This window comes from Heptranchias perlo, chromosome 3 (assembly GCF_035084215.1).
Source record: "Heptranchias perlo isolate sHepPer1 chromosome 3, sHepPer1.hap1, whole genome shotgun sequence".
NCBI classification, from domain to species: Eukaryota; Metazoa; Chordata; class Chondrichthyes; order Hexanchiformes; family Hexanchidae; genus Heptranchias; species Heptranchias perlo.
The window spans coordinates 121,412,230-121,431,598 of NC_090327.1; the positions used below are offsets into that span (position 1 = coordinate 121,412,230).

Sequence of the window (19,369 nt, forward strand, 5' to 3'; positions counted from 1 at the left end):
TGGTAAAGACGATTACTGGATCAGAGCAAGGGAAGGTTCATGTTACACGAAGAAAAGTTTTTGTTGAATTTCAAGCTTTTGCCCCTTTTTCTTTTCTCCTTTAAACATCCTTGCATTTATTGGAGGATTTAGCAAAGCTCCAAGCTAGTTGTCATTGTGCTACTAGAATAGCTTACAAGAAAAAGGGTAGAGACTGACGGGCACAAAGAACATAAAAGTTAAGAGCAAGTGATCTGGTTCTCCATTATTTTCAAACTGTTGTTTTACAAAGTGAAAGAACCATGTTTATTTCCAACAAAGTCTTCTGTTTCGCTCAGCTTCATTTAAAGAGCAACTGCAGATGACATCTTGGTGATCCTGGCTTGGGAGGGTTACCAAGCCTGTAGCAATGGCAGGTTAATGACTGGATCTTAGCCAGTGTTAATTCAATTCCCTTACAGTCACTTAGCAACATTGTCCAACCAATGATGATAATGACAAGGGCAAAATTAATGTCAATGTTTAAACAAATTATTAAAATATTGATAGAAATGGAAGAATAGGTTCTCCCGCTGCCTGAATGAGTAAATGCACCATATAGAGACTATTACTGAGCCACGCAGCTCAGTAAGATCCCAGGCTCAGTTGCTGATTTGTTATGACATAATATGCTTGATCGGAGGAAAGGTGGGGTGCTGTACTTAATTTCAGTGTCCTGTATATGAAAGGAGGAAATCAGCCAGTATTCCTGCTGATGATTATTATCTGATGACACATAAGCATGTGTGAACACGAGGTGAAAAATATCAGGGTCAGCTGTGACGGGCCCCATGCTCAAATATCCCACTGGCACTGAAGCCTGGATAGTCTTATTGGTGTTAGCCCATTTATTTTAAATGGGTTACCATCAGTGCTAAAATAACACCAGTAGGGAAATCCAGGCTACACCTTTTAGGCTCATGCGTGCTGAATGGCCACAATCATTTATATAGTGTCTTTAATGCATAAAAAGTCCCAAGGCACTTCACAGAGGCATCACCCATCACCCATGCAACTGGAAAATTAGATAATTAAAACAAAAGATATAAAGAAATGAATAGAACCAAGCAAAAGCTCATTAACGTTCATCAGAATTCTTTTTAAATTACTATCTGCTCACCCATTGAAAGGAAAAGGGACAGGAAAAGAGAATGGGAAAATCTGCCCGAGGTCCAGTGGAGTGTAATATGTTGTTTCAGCTGGGCAGGGGAGAGGAGGGAAATTGCTGAAGCTGCTATGTTTAAGGGTAAATTGGTGATTTTTTTTTCCAGCATTTTTTTTGTATATTTGCTTCATGATGAAATTTGTTTTTTGGGGTATATTATGGAAAGTGTGAGGAACTGTCCCAGCAGCTGTGTCTCAACAGTTCTTTTCCCCCTGAATATGATTGGAATTAATTTATTTTGGTAGAATGTGAATAGGAAGAAAGATAACATGAGAAGAGATGAGATTAGTGAATAATGAAAGTAGAAAATGATCAAACAGAAAGCAGAGAAATCCAGATTTAGCCACTTAACCAATGGAGAGAAAGAAAACTGACAGCTTAATGTAGACAACAGGCCAATTGAACACCTTGGACACACACATTTTATTTGAAAAATTTGTTGCTATAAGGGGCCCTGATGGCCAGCCTCCAGTTTCAGTATGATGCATTAAATGATAAAATGCAATAGGTTTAAATATCTGAGCAATTAGCATGAAAAATGATGAGTAAAAAACAAAAGCAAATGCAAGAACCAGCATATAAGTTGCATGGGAAGCTATCCTGGGTTAAGGCATTACTGCTAGATATGTCATGCCTGAATCCACAGATGTGATACAAGCCTTTCGTATACTAATGAACTGAACACTGCTCTGTGGTCACTTTAGGTCAAATGGATTTTCTCCTTCTTCCTCTTAAATGGATCACTGTCTGGAATTAAATCCATGAATTGTTTCCTATTTCCTTTGCGTGTGAAAATAAATCATTATTTCTGTATAAGTTACTTGTAAACAAATGTCAGGAATAAGGTTTCAATCTGCATGCTGACTGAAGAGTAATTAAAGGTTACTTTTCAGCCATGCTTTTGGCTATCTCTCCAAACTTTTCTGCTCTGTGTAGTGCTTCGAAACCTTTGGTTACGTTAAAGACTACCCCACTGTCTACTGAAAGCAGCTCATTTCTGGTTTTGATCTATTACGTCAACATTGAGTTTGTTGCGCATAAACGTTTGGATTAAAAATATATCAATAAGATCAATTAAAATAAGTTATTGATAGTCATTTCACCATAATTCTTTTTGAAATTCTTTTTAACTGAACATCGATTTTCCAAAATAAAAAGGAACAAAGAATATTAATACATTAACAGTATTTCAAGTGATGAAAACTGCTGACTCAGCTGGAAAACTGAGTCAGCAATCCTTCCGTTGGCTCAGCTGACAACAGATGTCGTTCCTCTGACCCAGCCGTTCCCCTGTCCGCCAGTCTAGGGGCTGAAACTCTTCACCCTCTAGCCGAGAGACAGCCATATAGCCACTTGAGGAGCCAAGCTGTCCATCTATGATATTCATAAACTTTGTATCTAATAGTATGGTCTTTGGTGAATTTGTAAGCATTCCCAGCATTTATTGAGGCTATTTGTGAATCATAGCTACCAAAATTATAACTAAAATAACCACAAACGAATGCTTCAGCAATACTAGGGCATTTGAATCAAATTAAAACTGCATTCAATAGATACAGTAAAATGTCATGGTAAAATATAGACACAAAATATTCCTCAGTGCATACTGATTGGAAAGGACATTTACAAGTGTGCTTCATAGGATAAAATGTTCAGATTACCCATGTTAAAATGGTCTGTTTTAATCTTTCCAAGTTAATTCTTGACATACAAATTGTATTTTTTTAAAAATTCGTTCATGGAATGTGGGCGTCGTTGGTAAGGCCGGCATTTATTGCCCATCCCTAATTGCCCTTGAGAAGGTGGTGGTGAGCCGCCTTCTTGAAATGCTGCAGTCCGTGTGGTGAAGGTTCTCCCACAGTGCTGTTAGGAAGGGAGTTCCAGGATTTTGACCCAGCGACGATGAAGGAACGGCAATATATTTCCAAGTCGGGATGGTGTGTGACTTGGAGGGGAACGTGCAGGTGGTGTTGTTCCCATGTGCCTGCTGCTCTTGTCCTTCTAGGTGGTAGAGGTCGCAGGTTTGGGAGGTGCTGTCGAAGAAGCCTTGGTGAGTTGCTGCAGTGCATCCTGTGGATGGTACACACAGCAGCCACAGTGCGCCGGTGGTGAAGGGAGTGAATGTTTAGGGTGGTGGATGGGGTGCCAATCAAGCGGGCTGCTTTGTCCTGGATGGTGTTGAGCTTCTTGAGTGTTGTTGGAGCTGCACTCATCCAGGCAAGTGGAGAGTATTCCATCACACTCCTGACTTGTGCCTTGTAGATGGTGGAAAGGCTTTGGGGAGTCAGGAGGTGAGTCACTCGCCACAGAATACCCAGCCTCTGCCCTGCTCTTGTAGCCACAGTATTTATATGGCTGGTCCAGTTAAGTTTCTACTGTCACATAGGTGGAATGATGGCAATTCATATTTGTAAATGCAGAGGGTGAACAGATGAGGAAAAATCATGGATCTGGCTATAAATAGTCTTTAAAAGTTATTTAACAAATTCAATCATAAGTATCAAAACAATGACAGCTGTAACTAGAGAGTAACCAAATGCTCAAGTATTAGACAATAACTAGAGGAAAAACAACTTTCAAGTGGTATATGATAGCACGCGGCCAGTCACCTAAAGTTAAGTGCAAAAGACAATTACATGTGATAATTACCAATTTCCTCTTCTTTTACTTGAGGTCTGGATATTAAATAACTAGGCATGGAACACACAGGTTGATCATATCCTGAAGAAGCTGATGTCTTCCCTACTGACTGTTCAAAATCTACGCAGTAGTTATCTACTCCATGAAGAATGTGAATTCAGGCCCCTCTGAGGTCTCACCAAAGACACTGCACAAGTCTACGATCAAGCCATGCACATAATATGCCCCAGAGTATCTTACTGTGCAGCACTTGCTATTTTCCAACAGTTAAATCTTATAATCGGGAAGACCAAACTTTGCAAAACACTGCATCAAGAAATTAATATTTGGGACTTCAAAAATGCACCATCCAATGCTCCTACTCCCTACAAAGTATAAATCTCTTTCTGCTACCAGTACTACATACCTAAGATTTAATATATTTCTAACTCTTTATGCCTCAATGTGTTGTTAACCCTTTACAGTCTCAAGGCCCATAACCCAATAATGGCCTCACCATTTCTTATCACACCTGTCTTCATTGAATATTAGATTTAATATGTAGTACGTATGTAATCTATTTTGTTCTTGTATTTTAAATTATTTGACTATATGCAGATTTTATTGCAAAATTCTTCAGATTCTTTTCCCTCCAATTGGGTTTATGAAAGTGTTTTCAAACTACTATATTTTTGAAATAAATATTAATGCCAAGCTGTACATGTGTGATATTCAAAAAGAAATTCATTCATACTGACGAATTTTCCAATTCTACAGTTGCTCCAGACTTGATTTCTCAAACGCCTTTCTCACCAGCCTCCTGAGCTCCCCGCTGCCCACATCTCCATCCTCTACTGGCTCCCTGTCAACCAACACATTGAGTTCAAAATCCTTGTCCTCAAGTACAAATCCTCCATGGCCTTGCCCCACCCGATCTCCGCAGTCTCTTCCAGCCCTACATCCCAATCCATTGACTCTGACCTCCTGTACAATCCCACTGTCTCTCCCTCCCACCTCCACCATTGGTGACAGGACCACCATCAGCTGTCTCCTGCCTACCTTTAAAAGTCTTAAGACATCTCTTTAACCATGCTTTTGGTTATCTCTTCAAACTTTTCTGCTCTGTGTAGTGCTTCGAAACCTTTGCTTATGTTAAAGACACTATATGAGTATAAGTGGTTGTTGTTGGAATGGTGCAAAGAATTATGGCATGAAAAATACAACGGGTTACTAAACACTGTAATTTACACATTCTCCTGCAGCCTGAGTCACTTCTTTAAAAGAGAAATGAAATATGGGCCTAAACCAGTAGCACGAAGCTGGTCGCCAGCACTTCCTTGATCCTTTCCTGTTTTGTCTGGTGGGGCACTCTACTTGATTCACCGTGTTGTTTCACTTAGTCAATGCTGCTAAACATCCAGGCAATCACGGAGTAGAACACTGCTGCATGGAACAGCATGAAAAACTTTCAAATCCTTTGTAGACTGAATATTACAACACTATGATTAAACTCGTGGGAAAAAGAAAGCATTTAGGTAGTGTACATTTCACCTAGAATTGGAAAAATGGATCAGTTAATAATATGCTGACGATGGGAGCTGGTCTCAGGTACTTGCCTTTTTAATTGTGTTCTGAAAGCCTGACAGCATTATTGTATAAATGAGTTCATCAGCACTAGCCTACTGCAATACAACACTAGTGCCATGAGATGACCTCTCAGCAGCAAAACAGATTCTGCCCGGGGGGCAAATGCAGGCAGGCTGACTCTTCCAGTCTGCACTATTCAGGGTCAGGCGGGCAGAAAGATGCAGCTGTACGCTGGGAACTATAACGGAGAGGCTGGTTGCTACAGTGCAGCCGCTTGAAATAAGGCCAGTAGGAGGACTCCCATGTATACATGATACACATAATTTTATAAAATGAAGAAATGGGACAAACTCATTTAAAAATAAACCAATTTCTGTGGCCCAAGGAACAAAATGCTAATCATGGAAAAGCCTTACTTCCTCAGAGTAACAAGGACTACTCTTTGTGACAAGTCAAATAGAAATGATGACAATCATGTGAGGGGAACTTTTATGTGAGGTAAATAGGAATTCCAGAGCTTAGGGCCTGGCCAGTTGAAGGCATGGCCGCCAATGGTGGAGTGATTAAAATCAGGGATGGGCAAGAGGCCAGAATTGGAGGAACGTAGAGATCTCGGAGGGTTGTAGGGCAGGAAGAAGTTACAGAGATAGGGAGGGGCGAGGCCATGGAGAGATTTGAAAACATGGATGAGAATTTTTAGATTGTGGTGTTGCCAAACCAGGAGCCAATGTAGGTCAGTGAGCACAGGGGTGATGAAAAATATTTGCATGCTACTTATATACACGCACATTTTTATAGTGTTGTTAAACACCTGACACCTCCCCTAAAGCTACACTGCATTGTCAGGGGATTGCAGAGGTTTCAGGATGCTGGGTGCAAACATCTGATGAGAGTTTCCCTGTGAGGAGTCCAAAATTACAGCTCCTTGGTAAAGGAAAAGAACGCAACTGCTGAGACAATGCTGGGTTGAGATATGTGTGTCATGGTATATGTCACAATGAATCATTATGACTAATTTGTAAGTTTAAAGAAAAATTAAAAATGCTTCTATATTAAGGTGCATTGGTACTTTTGGTTTAAAAATTAAGATTTAGGTTATGTTTTTACAAGTTTATTCATTTACACTTTCTCTCTCGTCAATCTCAATGTAACTGCATGTAGGATATTAAGTGATGTAGAGAGGATATTGCCCAGTGTGGAAAACACAAAGTCATTTGTGCATTATCTTTAATTTGGGTTTTAGATTTAATTGCACCATCAGCACAATAGACAAATGTCGTTGTAAGCGGGGAAAAATACTGTAGGTTCAGGTGTGTGGAGATTTAACCCTATAAAAGGATTCAAGTGATTTAAAACTCATGAATAATTAGAGAAAGCTATTTTATGTTCCAAATATCTTGTGCATTTCTCAAATCAACACCAAGTGATATAAAATGTTTACCTTACCTTCAGGGTTTCGCTCTGGTTACCGAAGAAAGCACAAGGGAAAACAGAACACAATAAGCAACATGCAAGCTCATCTGGACAAAAGTAGAAATCTGTTTCTTCCCATAACCATCTCTGTTCTCGTCTCCCACTCCCTAATTCCTTCCTTTTCTGTCTTTTTCAGAGTAACAAAATGGGTTGAGATGAAAAAATGAACCAGGCCCATTTAAACTTATCTACCCCGAATGCTCTATAATATAATAATTAATGTTTATTGCAGCCACATTAGCAAAACCTTTGCATAAAAGGCTCAAATTAATGCTAAATGCTAGTGATTTTTTCCAATTCTGCATCGGTAACAACACATTACTAATCACTTTTGCAACAATATTGAAAATATCAGGGTACTAAGACATAAGATGATCTTTGTTTTACCACTATGAAGGAAAATTTGCCAAAACTTGTTAGACATCAGCAAATATCTGGTCCGAAGAAGTGAGATTTGAACCTCCTGTATGTGTTGGCAGAGATTTACGTAATGATCAAAGACAGTGAGCCACTCCCAATTTTACGTGGGGATTTCTAGTGCTAAAAGATTTTTACAATGTTTTACCTCAATAATGGGTGAAATGCAGCATCTTAAAAAAGTAATGCACTCACTCTAATGCAGGCAGATTCATGAGCCACAAACATCCCTTTCACCTAGAATCATAACATGGTTACAGCACAGGAGGCCGCCATTCGGCCCACTGAGCCGGTGCCAGTTCTTTGCAAGAGCAATCCAGTTAGTCCCATTCCCCCGCTCTTTCCCCATAGCTCTGCAAATTTTTCCCTTTGAGTGTATATCCAATTCTTTTTTGAAAGCCACGATTGAATCTGCTTCCATCACCCTTTCAGGCAGCACATTTCAGATCATAACTACTTGCTGTGTAAAAAAGTTTCTCATCGTGTGGCCTTTGGTTCTTTTGCCAATCACCTTAAACCTGTGTCCTCTGGTTCTCGACCCTTCTTCCAATGAGAACAGTTTCTCTTTATTTTCTTTATCTAAATCCTTCGTGATTTTGAAGACTTCTATCAAATCTCCTCTTAACCTTCTCTGCTCTAAGGAGAACAACCCCAGCTTCACCAGTCTATCCACATAACTGAAGTTCCTCATCCCTGGAACCATTCTAGTAAATCTTTTCTGCATCCTCTCTAAGGCCTTCACATCCTTCCTAAAGTGCGGTGCCCAGAATTGGACACAATACTCCAGTTGTGGCCGAACCAGTGTTTTATAAAGGTTCAACATAACTTCCTTACTTTTGTACTCTATGCTTCTATTTATAAAGCCTAGGATCCTGTATGCTTTTTTAACCACTTTCTCAACCTGTCCTGCCACCTTCAAAGATTTGTGCACATATAGCCCCAGGTCTCTCTGTTCCTGCACCCCCTTTACAATTGTACCATTTAATTTATATTGCCTCTCCTCATTCTTCCTGCAAAAAGTGTATCACTTCGTACTTCTCAGCGTTAAATTTCATCTGCCACGTGTCCGCCCATTCCACCAGCCTGTCTATATCCTCAAAGTCTATCACTATCCTCCTCACTGTTTACTACACTTCCAAGTTTTGTGTCATCTGCAAATTTTGAAGTTGTGCCCTGTACACCCAAGTCCAAGTCATTAATATATCAAAAAAAGCAGTGGTCCTAGTACCGACCCTTGGGGAACACCACTGTATCCGAAAAACAACCGTTCATCACTACCCTGTTTCCTGTCACTTAGCCAATTTCGTATCCATGCCGACACTGCCCCTTTTATTCCATGGGCTTCAATTTTGCTGACAAACAAAATTGTGCACTTTATCAAACGCCTTTTGAAAGTCCATATACACATCGACTGCATTGCCCTCATCAACCCTCTCTGTTACCTCATCAAAAAACTCAATCAAGTTAGTTAAACACGATTTGCCTTTAACAAATCCGTGCTGGCTTTCCTTAATGAATCCACACTTGTCCAAGTGACTAATAATTTTGTCCCGGATTATTGTTTCTAAAAGCTTCCCCACCACCGAAGTTAAACTAACTGGCCTGTAGTTGCCGGGTTTATCCTTACACCCTTGTTCAAAAAAGGGTATAACATTTGCAATTCTCCAGTCCTCTGTCTAAGGAGGATTGGAAGATTATGGCCAGCACCTCTGCAATTTCCACCCTTACTTCCCTCAGCAACCTAGGATGCATTCCATCAGGACCAGTTGCTGGGGCTATATGTGCACAAATCTTTGAAGGTGGCAGGACAGGTTGAGAAAGTGGTTAAAAAAGCATACAGGATCCTAGGCTTTATAAATAGAAGCATAGAGTACAAAAGTAAGGAAGTTATGTTGAACCTTTATAAAACCTTATCGACTAAGTACAGCCAGCCTTTCTAGTACCTTCTCTATCAATTTTTAACCCATCCAGTATCTCAACTACCTCCTCTTTTACTGTGACTTTGGCACCACCCTCTTCCTTGGTACCGACAGAAGCAAAGTACTCATTTAATACCTCAACCATGCATCTACTCCATGCGTAGATCTCCTTTTTAGTCCTAATCGGGACATGCAATAACTTAAGAGACAAATGTTGGGAGAGATCGAAAACCGTATGACAAAGTTCAACTGCACAGATCAAGCAGCTTATGATTAGCAGAAGCTGATGCCTGAATTGCAACCTTTAGCTCCCTTCATTACCCTGTCATCTTATGTTACTTTATATACAAATTACACTTTTGAAGGAAAAATAAAATACAGAAAACCAAGTCCTGTGGGAAGAATATTGACAGTTGCAAGAAGAACCACAAACCACAGTAACACTCACTGAAGGAAGTTGCGAGTTCATAAATCCTGCAATTCATAGGAGTGTAAACAAAGCTCACTAATGACACAGTAATGCTATACCACATTGAAAAATGTAAATCATAACTACTGATGCAGATTATTAATGGAACAGCTTCATTCTCAAGAGTACATGGTGCCTAGTACTCTTCACCAGCCTGATTATGGCCTAGGACCATGTAAGAACACTGGGTCCCACTCAATGGTCACGACACATTAATCTCGGTTCCTTCAACAGTTGCACAATTTGCTAAGATTCAACATTAGTAAGAGCGCTGTATGTCAGCTGGTGCACAAAATAGCTGTAGAATTTACATCCATCTTAACAGCTACCAAGAAGGAATCTCCAACACCCAGAGATAATACTCATCAGTGTTTATCATGGTTTGTCAGGCAAATCAACTGCTCTCATTCCCATTAAGAAGGTTTCAAATGTCATAATTATCTGCAGGACTGAAAAATCCCAGATCTCGGATGCCCCGGGCTACTCAAGAAAATTATTAGGATTCCATGTTTTTCCCCTTGAATATCCAAAAAAAGACAATTAATAACCAAGATTGATGTTCATTTTGAGTTAGCCTAAAGCGCTACAGTTTACAGCGCCGTGATAATTTGCTGTTTGAAAAGCTAGGTGGATCTGTACTGGAGCAGGGAGACAGTGCAGTCACTTGTTAACAAGTCACTTTGCATTAGATAAAAAGCCAACCTAAAATCAGCAGCTGTTTATTGCGCTGCACTAGTTTGACCAAACCACATGAACAGTACAGCCAAAGCTGAATCACAAATATCGCAGAAATATCATTTCCACTTGTAGATGTTTTTCAATATTCTTCAATTGTCTTTACTGAGAGCAAAATACTGCAAAATCCCATTTAATTAAAGTTTCTCAAAACAAGAAGTGGGAAACTTTTGCACATTACCATTCTGTTCTCTGATGCACTGTCACATCAATCTATGGCAACAGCTCATTACTTTTACATTAATCAACCTGGCTGAGGAATCAAAGTACATCAAGACTAGGCAATTCACAAATAAATACAGATGAGGAAGGTCATTAGGCCCATCCGTCCAGTAACGCACCTACCTTCCCCACCTCCCCCCCCCACCCCGTACAGTACCAGCTGTTTAAGAGATTGCTTTTCCATTGCCCTACACAGCAGTCCAGTCCGTGAAGTACCTCCTGACATCACTACTAAATTTGCCTTCTGTTAGTTCATAATTGTGCCCTCTTGTCCTACAGCCACATTTTAATTTGAAGTAAAGCTCCAGATTTACCTTTTTAAACCTCACAAACTTATATACTTCTATGAGGGCCAATCTCAGTCACCTCCTTTCAGCACGGAGAAGCCTAATTTTTTCTCTTGCTTTTCCGCATAACTCAATCTTCTGATATGGGGGATTGGCCTCATACCCCTTCTCTGCACCCCCTCAGGGCTTGACTGTCTTTCTTGTGTTTTGATGGACAAAATGGATATAGTAGTCAAATTGCAGTCCAAGCAGAGCACTGTACAGTTTTAGCATGACCTCTTCCCACTCTTATTCTATAGATGCAGCGATATAGTTCAGTACAAGATAGATTTGCACTTACATATGACCCTTCAAGTTCTTAGGGCATCCCAAAGTATTTCACAGCCAATGAATGACTTTTTAAGGGTAATCATTGTTGCTGCATAGGTAAACGCCGGAACTCAAATAGCCAGTATCACTTCTCTGGCAAACATTCAGTGTCATTTCCCTCAACTAGTCTCTTGTCCATTTCCAGGTTTTACCACAAATTCTCGCTGCTTTATCACTAATGTTTCAACCAAAAGGTCAAGGAGTTGATTCCCAGAACTGCCCTACACATCTGGGACAAATGTTCCCACTTCAGAACCAAGCTGAAGCCTATCAAGATTTCCTAATTTTCCCTCCCTCCTTGCCTCACCCAACCAGGTTGGAAATACAGAAGAATGACAGTACCCATTCAGAGTCTGCTGTCAGTTAGTCACAGCCAAAGACTTTGAATCGCCCAACCCAACGGCCCCGACTGGCAGAATGGAGAAATGGTTGAACTGCAGCTTCAGCAAGAGCTTTGGTAAGGTCATGCTGCCGTGAACTTTGACTTAAAAAGATATTCAAATAATGGATGCCTAAAAAGTTTAAACTGGTCTTGTAGCCTTGATTGAGCTGTTGGTACGCTGCAGTGGTTGTACCAGTAAAAACAGAAATCTTACCATCATTGATTTCACCCAAATTGTTTTGATCAAGGGGATAATCAAGACAGTAGGTGTAATTAACTCTGTGACAAACTGGTTATTATTTTCACTCAACTGCCCACTAAACAGATTTTCAAAATGGAGAGGGGAAGAGGCAGGTCAGAAAGCACCTTATCACATCCTCAAAACCGATGAATTACTTGTGAAATGCAGTCACTGCTGTTATGGAGGCAAACACAGCAGCCAATCTGTACAACACATGGTCCCACTAGCAGCGAATGAGACCAATGACCAATTAACCTGTTTTTGGTGGCTTTGTTACAGGGAGGAATGCTGATCAGGTACAAGAAATGAAAGGAAGTACGGAGTGATAAAAGTTCCTATTATAATTAATAAAAAATTTAAAATATTGTTTAAATGCTAAATGATAATCCACAGCACAAAAGAGAGCAAAGCAAGAGTGGGTAAAATATGATGAATATTTCACCAGTGAGCAGACCTAAACTCACTCACAAACATATCACCCATGAGTTATCAGATCAGTCTATGCTCCAAATTTTCTTCCCTTCAAATAATACTTTTTTAATTCCGTATTTTGCAATATTCACAGAATGCAGCAATAATAAAATGTAGTGACAGGTTGCGTGTTAAAATCCATTACAGATTTACTTCATCCAGTATCTGCTGCCCTCTGTCGGAAGATCATACCATGACATCCATATATTTATTTTAAAAACTTCGATTAACATTTTGCAAATAATTTTCTAAGTGCTGAATTGATTACGAGTTAAATACAGCTATTTTTTTCCAAAAGCTTGTGCTACCTTTAAGTATCTATCATGGCAATGTGCTCATTCCTTTTTAATGCCTGTATTGTCATTAAATTACTACAACTATAGAATTACTTTGGCATGGTTAACTTATTATTACATTCTTTACAAAACATAGAGCATATAATTTAACTAGCAAATATTAGTTCCATAATAGACTAACAATGCCCTAGTAGATCCCATGGCATTGTTCATAGTGAGTCAGAGGATGAAGTGTTTCATAACATGGGCCAACGGAGCACAATAGTAACCATGCTTCGCAGCCCCAACGTGATTGGGGATTTCCCCCATCCAAGACATTGGGCTCGATTTTACCACACACTATCGGGTGCGTTCTCGGCGGGGGGGCCCCGAAAATCGGGAAATCCAGGAGCGGGACCGGATCCCGCCTCGATCCCGCCCACTTCCGGGATCCCCGTTGACGCGCCGGCGTGCGCACGCAGCCCCCGCTGGTGGGAATCCCGCAGGCAATTAAAGCCAGCGGGATGCCACTTGACAATATTTAGTTAGGTATTTCAGGTCATTAACTGACCTGATTAAAGGACTATGTGGGATTTTTGAACAACATGGGACTGTTTCCCACACTGGGGGAAACACTCCCAGGTCAAATGGACGTGTTGTAGCTGTCAGTCTGTGGCAGCTGCAAAGGTCCATTTGACAGGTGAGGGGTGGGGGAGACCCTCACCCATTGCAGGAGGCCACTCTGTCACTTGGGACAAAGTTTGGCCTCCACCACCCTCCTCCTGACATTCAAAGTCACCAACCTGCACACTTACCCCGGGGTCCGGAGACATGTACCTACCTTGCGGACCCCCTCAGATGTACATCTTGCGGATGGGGGCCGCCGTAGCTGCAGTCATGACCTCCTTGGAGGGCGAACAGCATCGCCAGCCTCACCAGCCTCGCCATCCACGCCGTCCACCTCTGACACTTGGAGCTCCACAACACAGTGCTGTGACACATCCACCTGTACAGCAGGAGGGAAGGTTACCGCAGAGAGAGATGCGTCGCAGAGGGCACTACCCTCGCCACAGGTTCCACAGACCGAGGCTCAGCCTCCTGGACCTCTCTGAGCAGCAGTGCAGACGGAGGCTCAGAGTCACTCGACATGTCGCTGTGGACATCTGCAGCCTCTTTCATGCCGAGCTGCTCCTGGCTGGCCCGTGCACCATCTTCCTACCTGTCGCTGTCAAAGTCACCACTGCGCTCCCGAACTTCTCCTCCGCAGCCTTCCAGGGTGCAACCGGGGACATCGCCGATGTCTCTCAGTCGTCTGCGCAGAAGAGCCCTGCAAATACACTTACACCCACTCTGCAGTGACACAATGGGTGGCATCAGTGCTGGGTCCTCATAGTGATACCCAGGAGCGGGCATTATTGCACAAACCGGACAGGATTCGTGAAGACATGGCAGTAGTGGTGCCAATATAATGTGTGATGTGAGTTGTTCTGAAATTCAATATAAGTAACAACCATGACAAACCCTCAAACACCCTTGTGCATCCCCTTCATGCTCACGACACGTTTGCCTTACGCTGCCTACTGCACATATGTGATGCATGCCCTGTGGCTGCAGCACAGGTGGTGGCAGGTTGAGTGAGGCTGGCCGTGAGAGAGATGCACGAGAGGGTGAGTATGGGATAGAGCCATGAGATTGTATGAGGATTGGGTTGCGTGGTAGTGGCGGGGTGAGTACTGGCGAGGTGAGTAGGTGCAGGTAAGATGAGGATGGGGTTTGAGTGGGTATGAGGGGTGATGTGACAGAGTAGTGTTGGCAGTGCCGAAGGAGATGTGGGGTGGGGGCAGTGATGTGGCAGACGGAGTGTAGGGGGAGGACTACGTGTACTCACTGTGGCTGACCTACCGAGGTCATTGGACCGCCTCCTGCACTGTGTGCAGGTGGGCGATATGTTGGTGGCGCAGGTGACCCCCTCTGCCACCTTGAGCCAGGCCTTCCTGGTGGCGGAGGCAGGCCACTTCCTCCTGCCCGCCGGGGGGAAGATCTCTGTCCTCCCCCTCCTCCTCACCCCATGTATTGATACCTGGGGTGAGGCATCATTAAACTGGGAGCAGCCTTCCCCCTGGGCTGCTCCATGCAGTCATCTTTGCTATTTGTTGCAGCATCTGTCAGTGGAGGACTGCCCCTTTAAATAGTGCGCCTCCAGCTGACAGATCGTACTGCGCATGTGCAGGCCGCCCGAATCAGCAGCGGGGAACCCGGAGGAGCAGGTAAGTGCATCCAATTAGTGGTTTGCCTGCTACGATCGCGCGGGAAACCCACTAATTTCACCGGGCGCGTTGGCTAGCCCATCCGCCGAGAACCCGCAGCCCTGCTAAAATCGGGCCCATTGTTTCTCTCCCTGTCTTTTCCTGCAGTACACCTCCCCTAATTAAATAAATGTGTGAATGAATGTGTACAATGAAGTGTGTGCGTGCGCGCACACGCGCACACACACGTACGTAAATGGATATGAACATAGGAACATAGGAACAGGAGTAGGCCATTCATCCCCTCGTGCCTGCTCCGCCATTTGATAAGATCATGGCTGATAACAAGGGAGTCGTGTCCTGGCCAACATTCCTGCCTCAGACAAGACTCCAAAAATAGATTAACTGGTCATTCATCTCACTGATGTTTGTGGGATCTTGCTGTGCACAAAATGTCTGCAATTTGTTGATGTTATCTTCTTTCTAATCAGTTCAATTGTTTCAAGTCCTCCTGTTTCTAAAGGGAGGGGGTATTCCCCATCCAGTTGCGGAAGTATCCACGTGATGTGACAACATGGAATGCAGATGACTATCCTGATCCCTGCAGAACACTACCACTAAGCCTGGCCAGATTCACCTGGGATAGAATCCCTATTGGAATGTATTTGGATTCATATGGAACAGCTCACTGTGAAAGAAATGAGGCAGAGCCTACTCACTTACCGTAGGGCTCACAGATTATAGGTCTGTCAGTCTCATTAAATAAATTCCAAATTTCAGTAAATTATCTTTTATATACTAAAGAATTCAAAAGAGCTTATAATAGTTAACAAATTCTGCTCTTTAGGAAATAGAGTATGACAGATTACAAAAGTTAATATTTACATCATTACAGATGCTGTCATTTCAATCAGATCCAAATTTACTTTCCAAGCAGGCAATCATTAAAGAATCAGTTTTAATCAGCAGTTTAAGTCTGGCATTAAAGAGATCAATTACTGGACTGGATTAAATCCCCTTTTACTGTTAAACAAACAGAAAGCTTGGGTACCTGTTGGTGTATTATAAGAAACTGCAATGTCCCCTCCCAGATCAGCAGGTGGGAACCTTCCCTTCAGGAAAACAGAGAGTGTTATACTTGTAGATGTCCCAGGTTCTGTGAAAGAATGCAACATCATTACTTTTTTTTCCTTAGGATGCTGCAAAAAACAATTATTTTCCTCTCTAAAAATGTACTCAGAGAATATAGCAGTCATTAAAACTGTATTCATTCTAATCTGGATTTTGAATACTTGCCAGAACAAACTAATCTTAGGAGAGGGAAGGAGCAAAACATTGTTTAATTTAATGTTCTTTTGGAATGTCAACATTTCCTAAATTTCCAGGTCTTCCCTAGATATTCTCTCAGGTTCTGTACCATAGTGGGACTCAGTGTCCCCTACAATCATGAGATTATATTTATTGCCCAATAGCTAGTCATATGATAGCGTGATCCAGGGGTGTAATAATGGAACCACCTTGTTATACGAAGTGGTCACTGTGAATTGGCACATGCATTTCTCCAATCTTCCGACAAATGTTTCACAGATAGGTACGAGGAAAAACTACAGTTTGCACTACAGAAATAGAGCTTTATTAATTCCACAAAGCTTGTGTATTTTTAACTTAAAACAGACAGATTCAGTTATAATGAAATATTTACAAAAAAAAACCTCCAGCCCAATGTTGTGAGGACACCAACACTTCAATGTACTTATTTCCAGTTCTTTCCATAATGCACAAACATCAGAGACCCGACCATTGAGCTTCCAATATAAGCTGCTTCCACAGAGTGGGTGCAATCCAGGACTGATGCAACCAGTTCAGCAAATGTACTTACCTATGGCAGCAAAGCTAAGTTGGTCTTGTGTTACTGACAATGGAGACTGCACACATACAGACAGTTTCACATCCTGCACAGCAAGTCGGCTCCAAATTGTGACCTAGTTTTAAAAATAAATAGAACTGCTGCAATCTTTTCAGATAATGTTGACTATTTGCTATAGAATGGATAATGTCCATTTAAGATATCACTCATGACATTCCTACATGTTATAACGGGCACATACAAAGATCAGAGCCTCAGCTTGATTTGGCATGAACGGATAAATTTGCAACATGAAAACATAGCCAAACCTGGGCCTGAGGGAATGGTTGGGAGGGATCTTGATAAGTGGAACTTGAGCTCATCCAAAACTCTGCTGCCCATATCCTAACTCAAACCAAGTCCCATTCACCCATCACCCTGTGCTTGCCGATCTACATTGGCTCCAAGTCCAGGAACACCTTGATTTTAAAATTCTCATCCTTGTTTTCAAATACTTCCATGGCCTTGCCCCTCCCATATCTCTGTAACCTCCTCCAACCCTACAACCCTCTGAGATCTCTACGCTCCTCCAATTCTTGCTTCTTGTGCATCCCTGATTTTAATCGGTCCACCATTAGCGGCCATGTCTTCAGCTGCCTAGGCCCTAAGCTCTGGAATTCCCTCCCTGAACCTCTCCGCCTCTCTACCTCTCTCTCCTCCATTAAGACCTACCTCTTTGACCAAGCTTTTGGTCAGCTGTCCTAATATCGCCTTATGTGGCTCGGTGTCAAATTTTGTCTGATACCGCTCCTGTGAAATGCAATGGGACGTTTTACTACGTTAAAGGCGCTATATAAATGCAAGTAGTTGTTGTTGTCGAAATGCCTCAACAAGTACATGAGGGGGAAAGGAACAGCAGGATATGTTGATCAGGTGAGATGAAGTAGGGTGGTAGGAAGCTCATGTGGAGCATAAACACTGGCATAGACCTTTTGGACTGAATGGCCTGTTACTGTGCTATAAATTCTATCTAACCTGAAGAATGAAGAACGTCCTATGTTGGGTACTCTATCTGTCTTTCTTCATTTGCAGCATCCTCTAACTGACCAAGTTGTGCTTCAGGAGGAAAAGGGAGGATCTTGTGAGAACAGACTTTCCAAAACGTAAATCAGCATCTTGACAGAGACTATGAGAAAGCCTCCTACCCCTTTCTCCATTATGGTGAATTTGTCTATCCCAAGATAAACCAACTGGACCAGATGTTAATTGTATGATTTATATCAATGAATGTTAATTGTATTCAGGCAGTGGGTATCAATTGGGGACTCTTTTGTATCCATTTTATAGGATAGCTTATCTAGGGTATGGTGTGTGTGTGTGTAAGGAGAATCTCTCTGAATAAAGGCTTGGAAACAACTAAAGACCAGGCTCTAGTATTCTATCCTTCACCACATGGCTATCCAATTATAATACCACAGCTTGAAAGTGGACTAGATCCTGCTCACAATCTGTGTTAATCAGACATCACACAAGTTGATCAGTCCTGGTCCGACTTGGAAATATATCGCCGTTCCTTCATCGTCGCTGGGTCAAAATCCTGGAACTCCCTTCCTAACAGCACTGTGGGAGAACCGTCACCACACGGACTGCAGCGGTTCAAGGCGGCGGCTCACCACCACCTTCTCAAGGGCAATTAGGGATGGGAAATAAATGCCGGCCTTGCCAGCGACACCCACATCCCATGAACAAATTTTTAAAAAGTCAGCAAGGGAGCAGGTCGTAACAGGAGTGGGGGGGCGGGGATCTCTCAGGAGGGCAGATATACTGCCAGAGAAGGAAATACAAATCCAGAGGGATTGTGGTTTTCAAGTGCTGCTGCCATTAGTGAGCTGGATCAATAGAAAGACACTACATGAAACTCTTGGAGACGAATGAAAGGGATTAGGGAGCATCCTGTACTGGTAGCTGTATCACTGGAAATTTAATCTAAAAAACTTTTGCTGATGTGGCCAACTGGCTGTCTGATGGTAAGCATCTTTGAGATCCAATGCAGGCAGCCCATTTTAAGGAGAACACGAGGAAGAATAATCATATCAAATTTCTCTTCAGTGAGGAATTTGTTTAGGGGTTTAAAATCACGGCATTGTGGGACCACAAGATAATGCGAGTAAAATCCACTTCTCTCCCATAAGGCAAAAGCCTCCTCTCTCACAGCTTAAGATAGCAACATGCACGGTTCATAGATGGTTACATAAGCTATCCTTACAATAGCATGAAGTTAGAGACTTAGAGGGTGGGTCACCCCAGCTTTGTATAGAGGCCTTTGCACTGGCCTCTATACAAAGCTGGAGTGACCCACCCTCCCAACCATTTGAAATCCTGAGGCAAGCCCAGTCACATATGGACTGTACTAAGTACACAGCTGCTGAAGCTGCAGTCGGAGGTAAACACAGAGGGTTCGATGAAGCAAAATGGACCTAGCAGATTTGGCTTCTTCTGCCTAACAGTGGGCATTGTTTATGTACATCCCCCACCTCCCCATCCAAATTCCTCAGCTGCACCTCCAGAGGAAGGGAGCAGGAAATAGTGAACAAAACTTGCAGAATCTGTCAATTTCAGAGAGACTCC

The 19,369-nt window shown here is 42.3% G+C and overlaps 1 protein-coding gene across 3 annotated transcripts in view; it reads right to left on the reverse strand.

Annotated features, from left to right (window-relative positions):
• bbs9 (Bardet-Biedl syndrome 9) overlaps positions 1 to 19,369 on the reverse strand; it is a 439,766-nt gene that overhangs the window by 340,522 nt on the left and 79,875 nt on the right. For all 3 annotated transcript variants that reach the window (XM_067981846.1, XM_067981843.1, XM_067981848.1), the window contains 2 exons: positions 16,775 to 16,877; positions 15,947 to 16,051 (listed from right to left, as the gene is read on the reverse strand). In XM_067981846.1, coding sequence (XP_067837947.1) covers positions 15,947 to 16,051; positions 16,775 to 16,877 — 208 coding nt within the window. The remainder of the gene's footprint in view (positions 1 to 15,946; positions 16,052 to 16,774; positions 16,878 to 19,369) is intronic.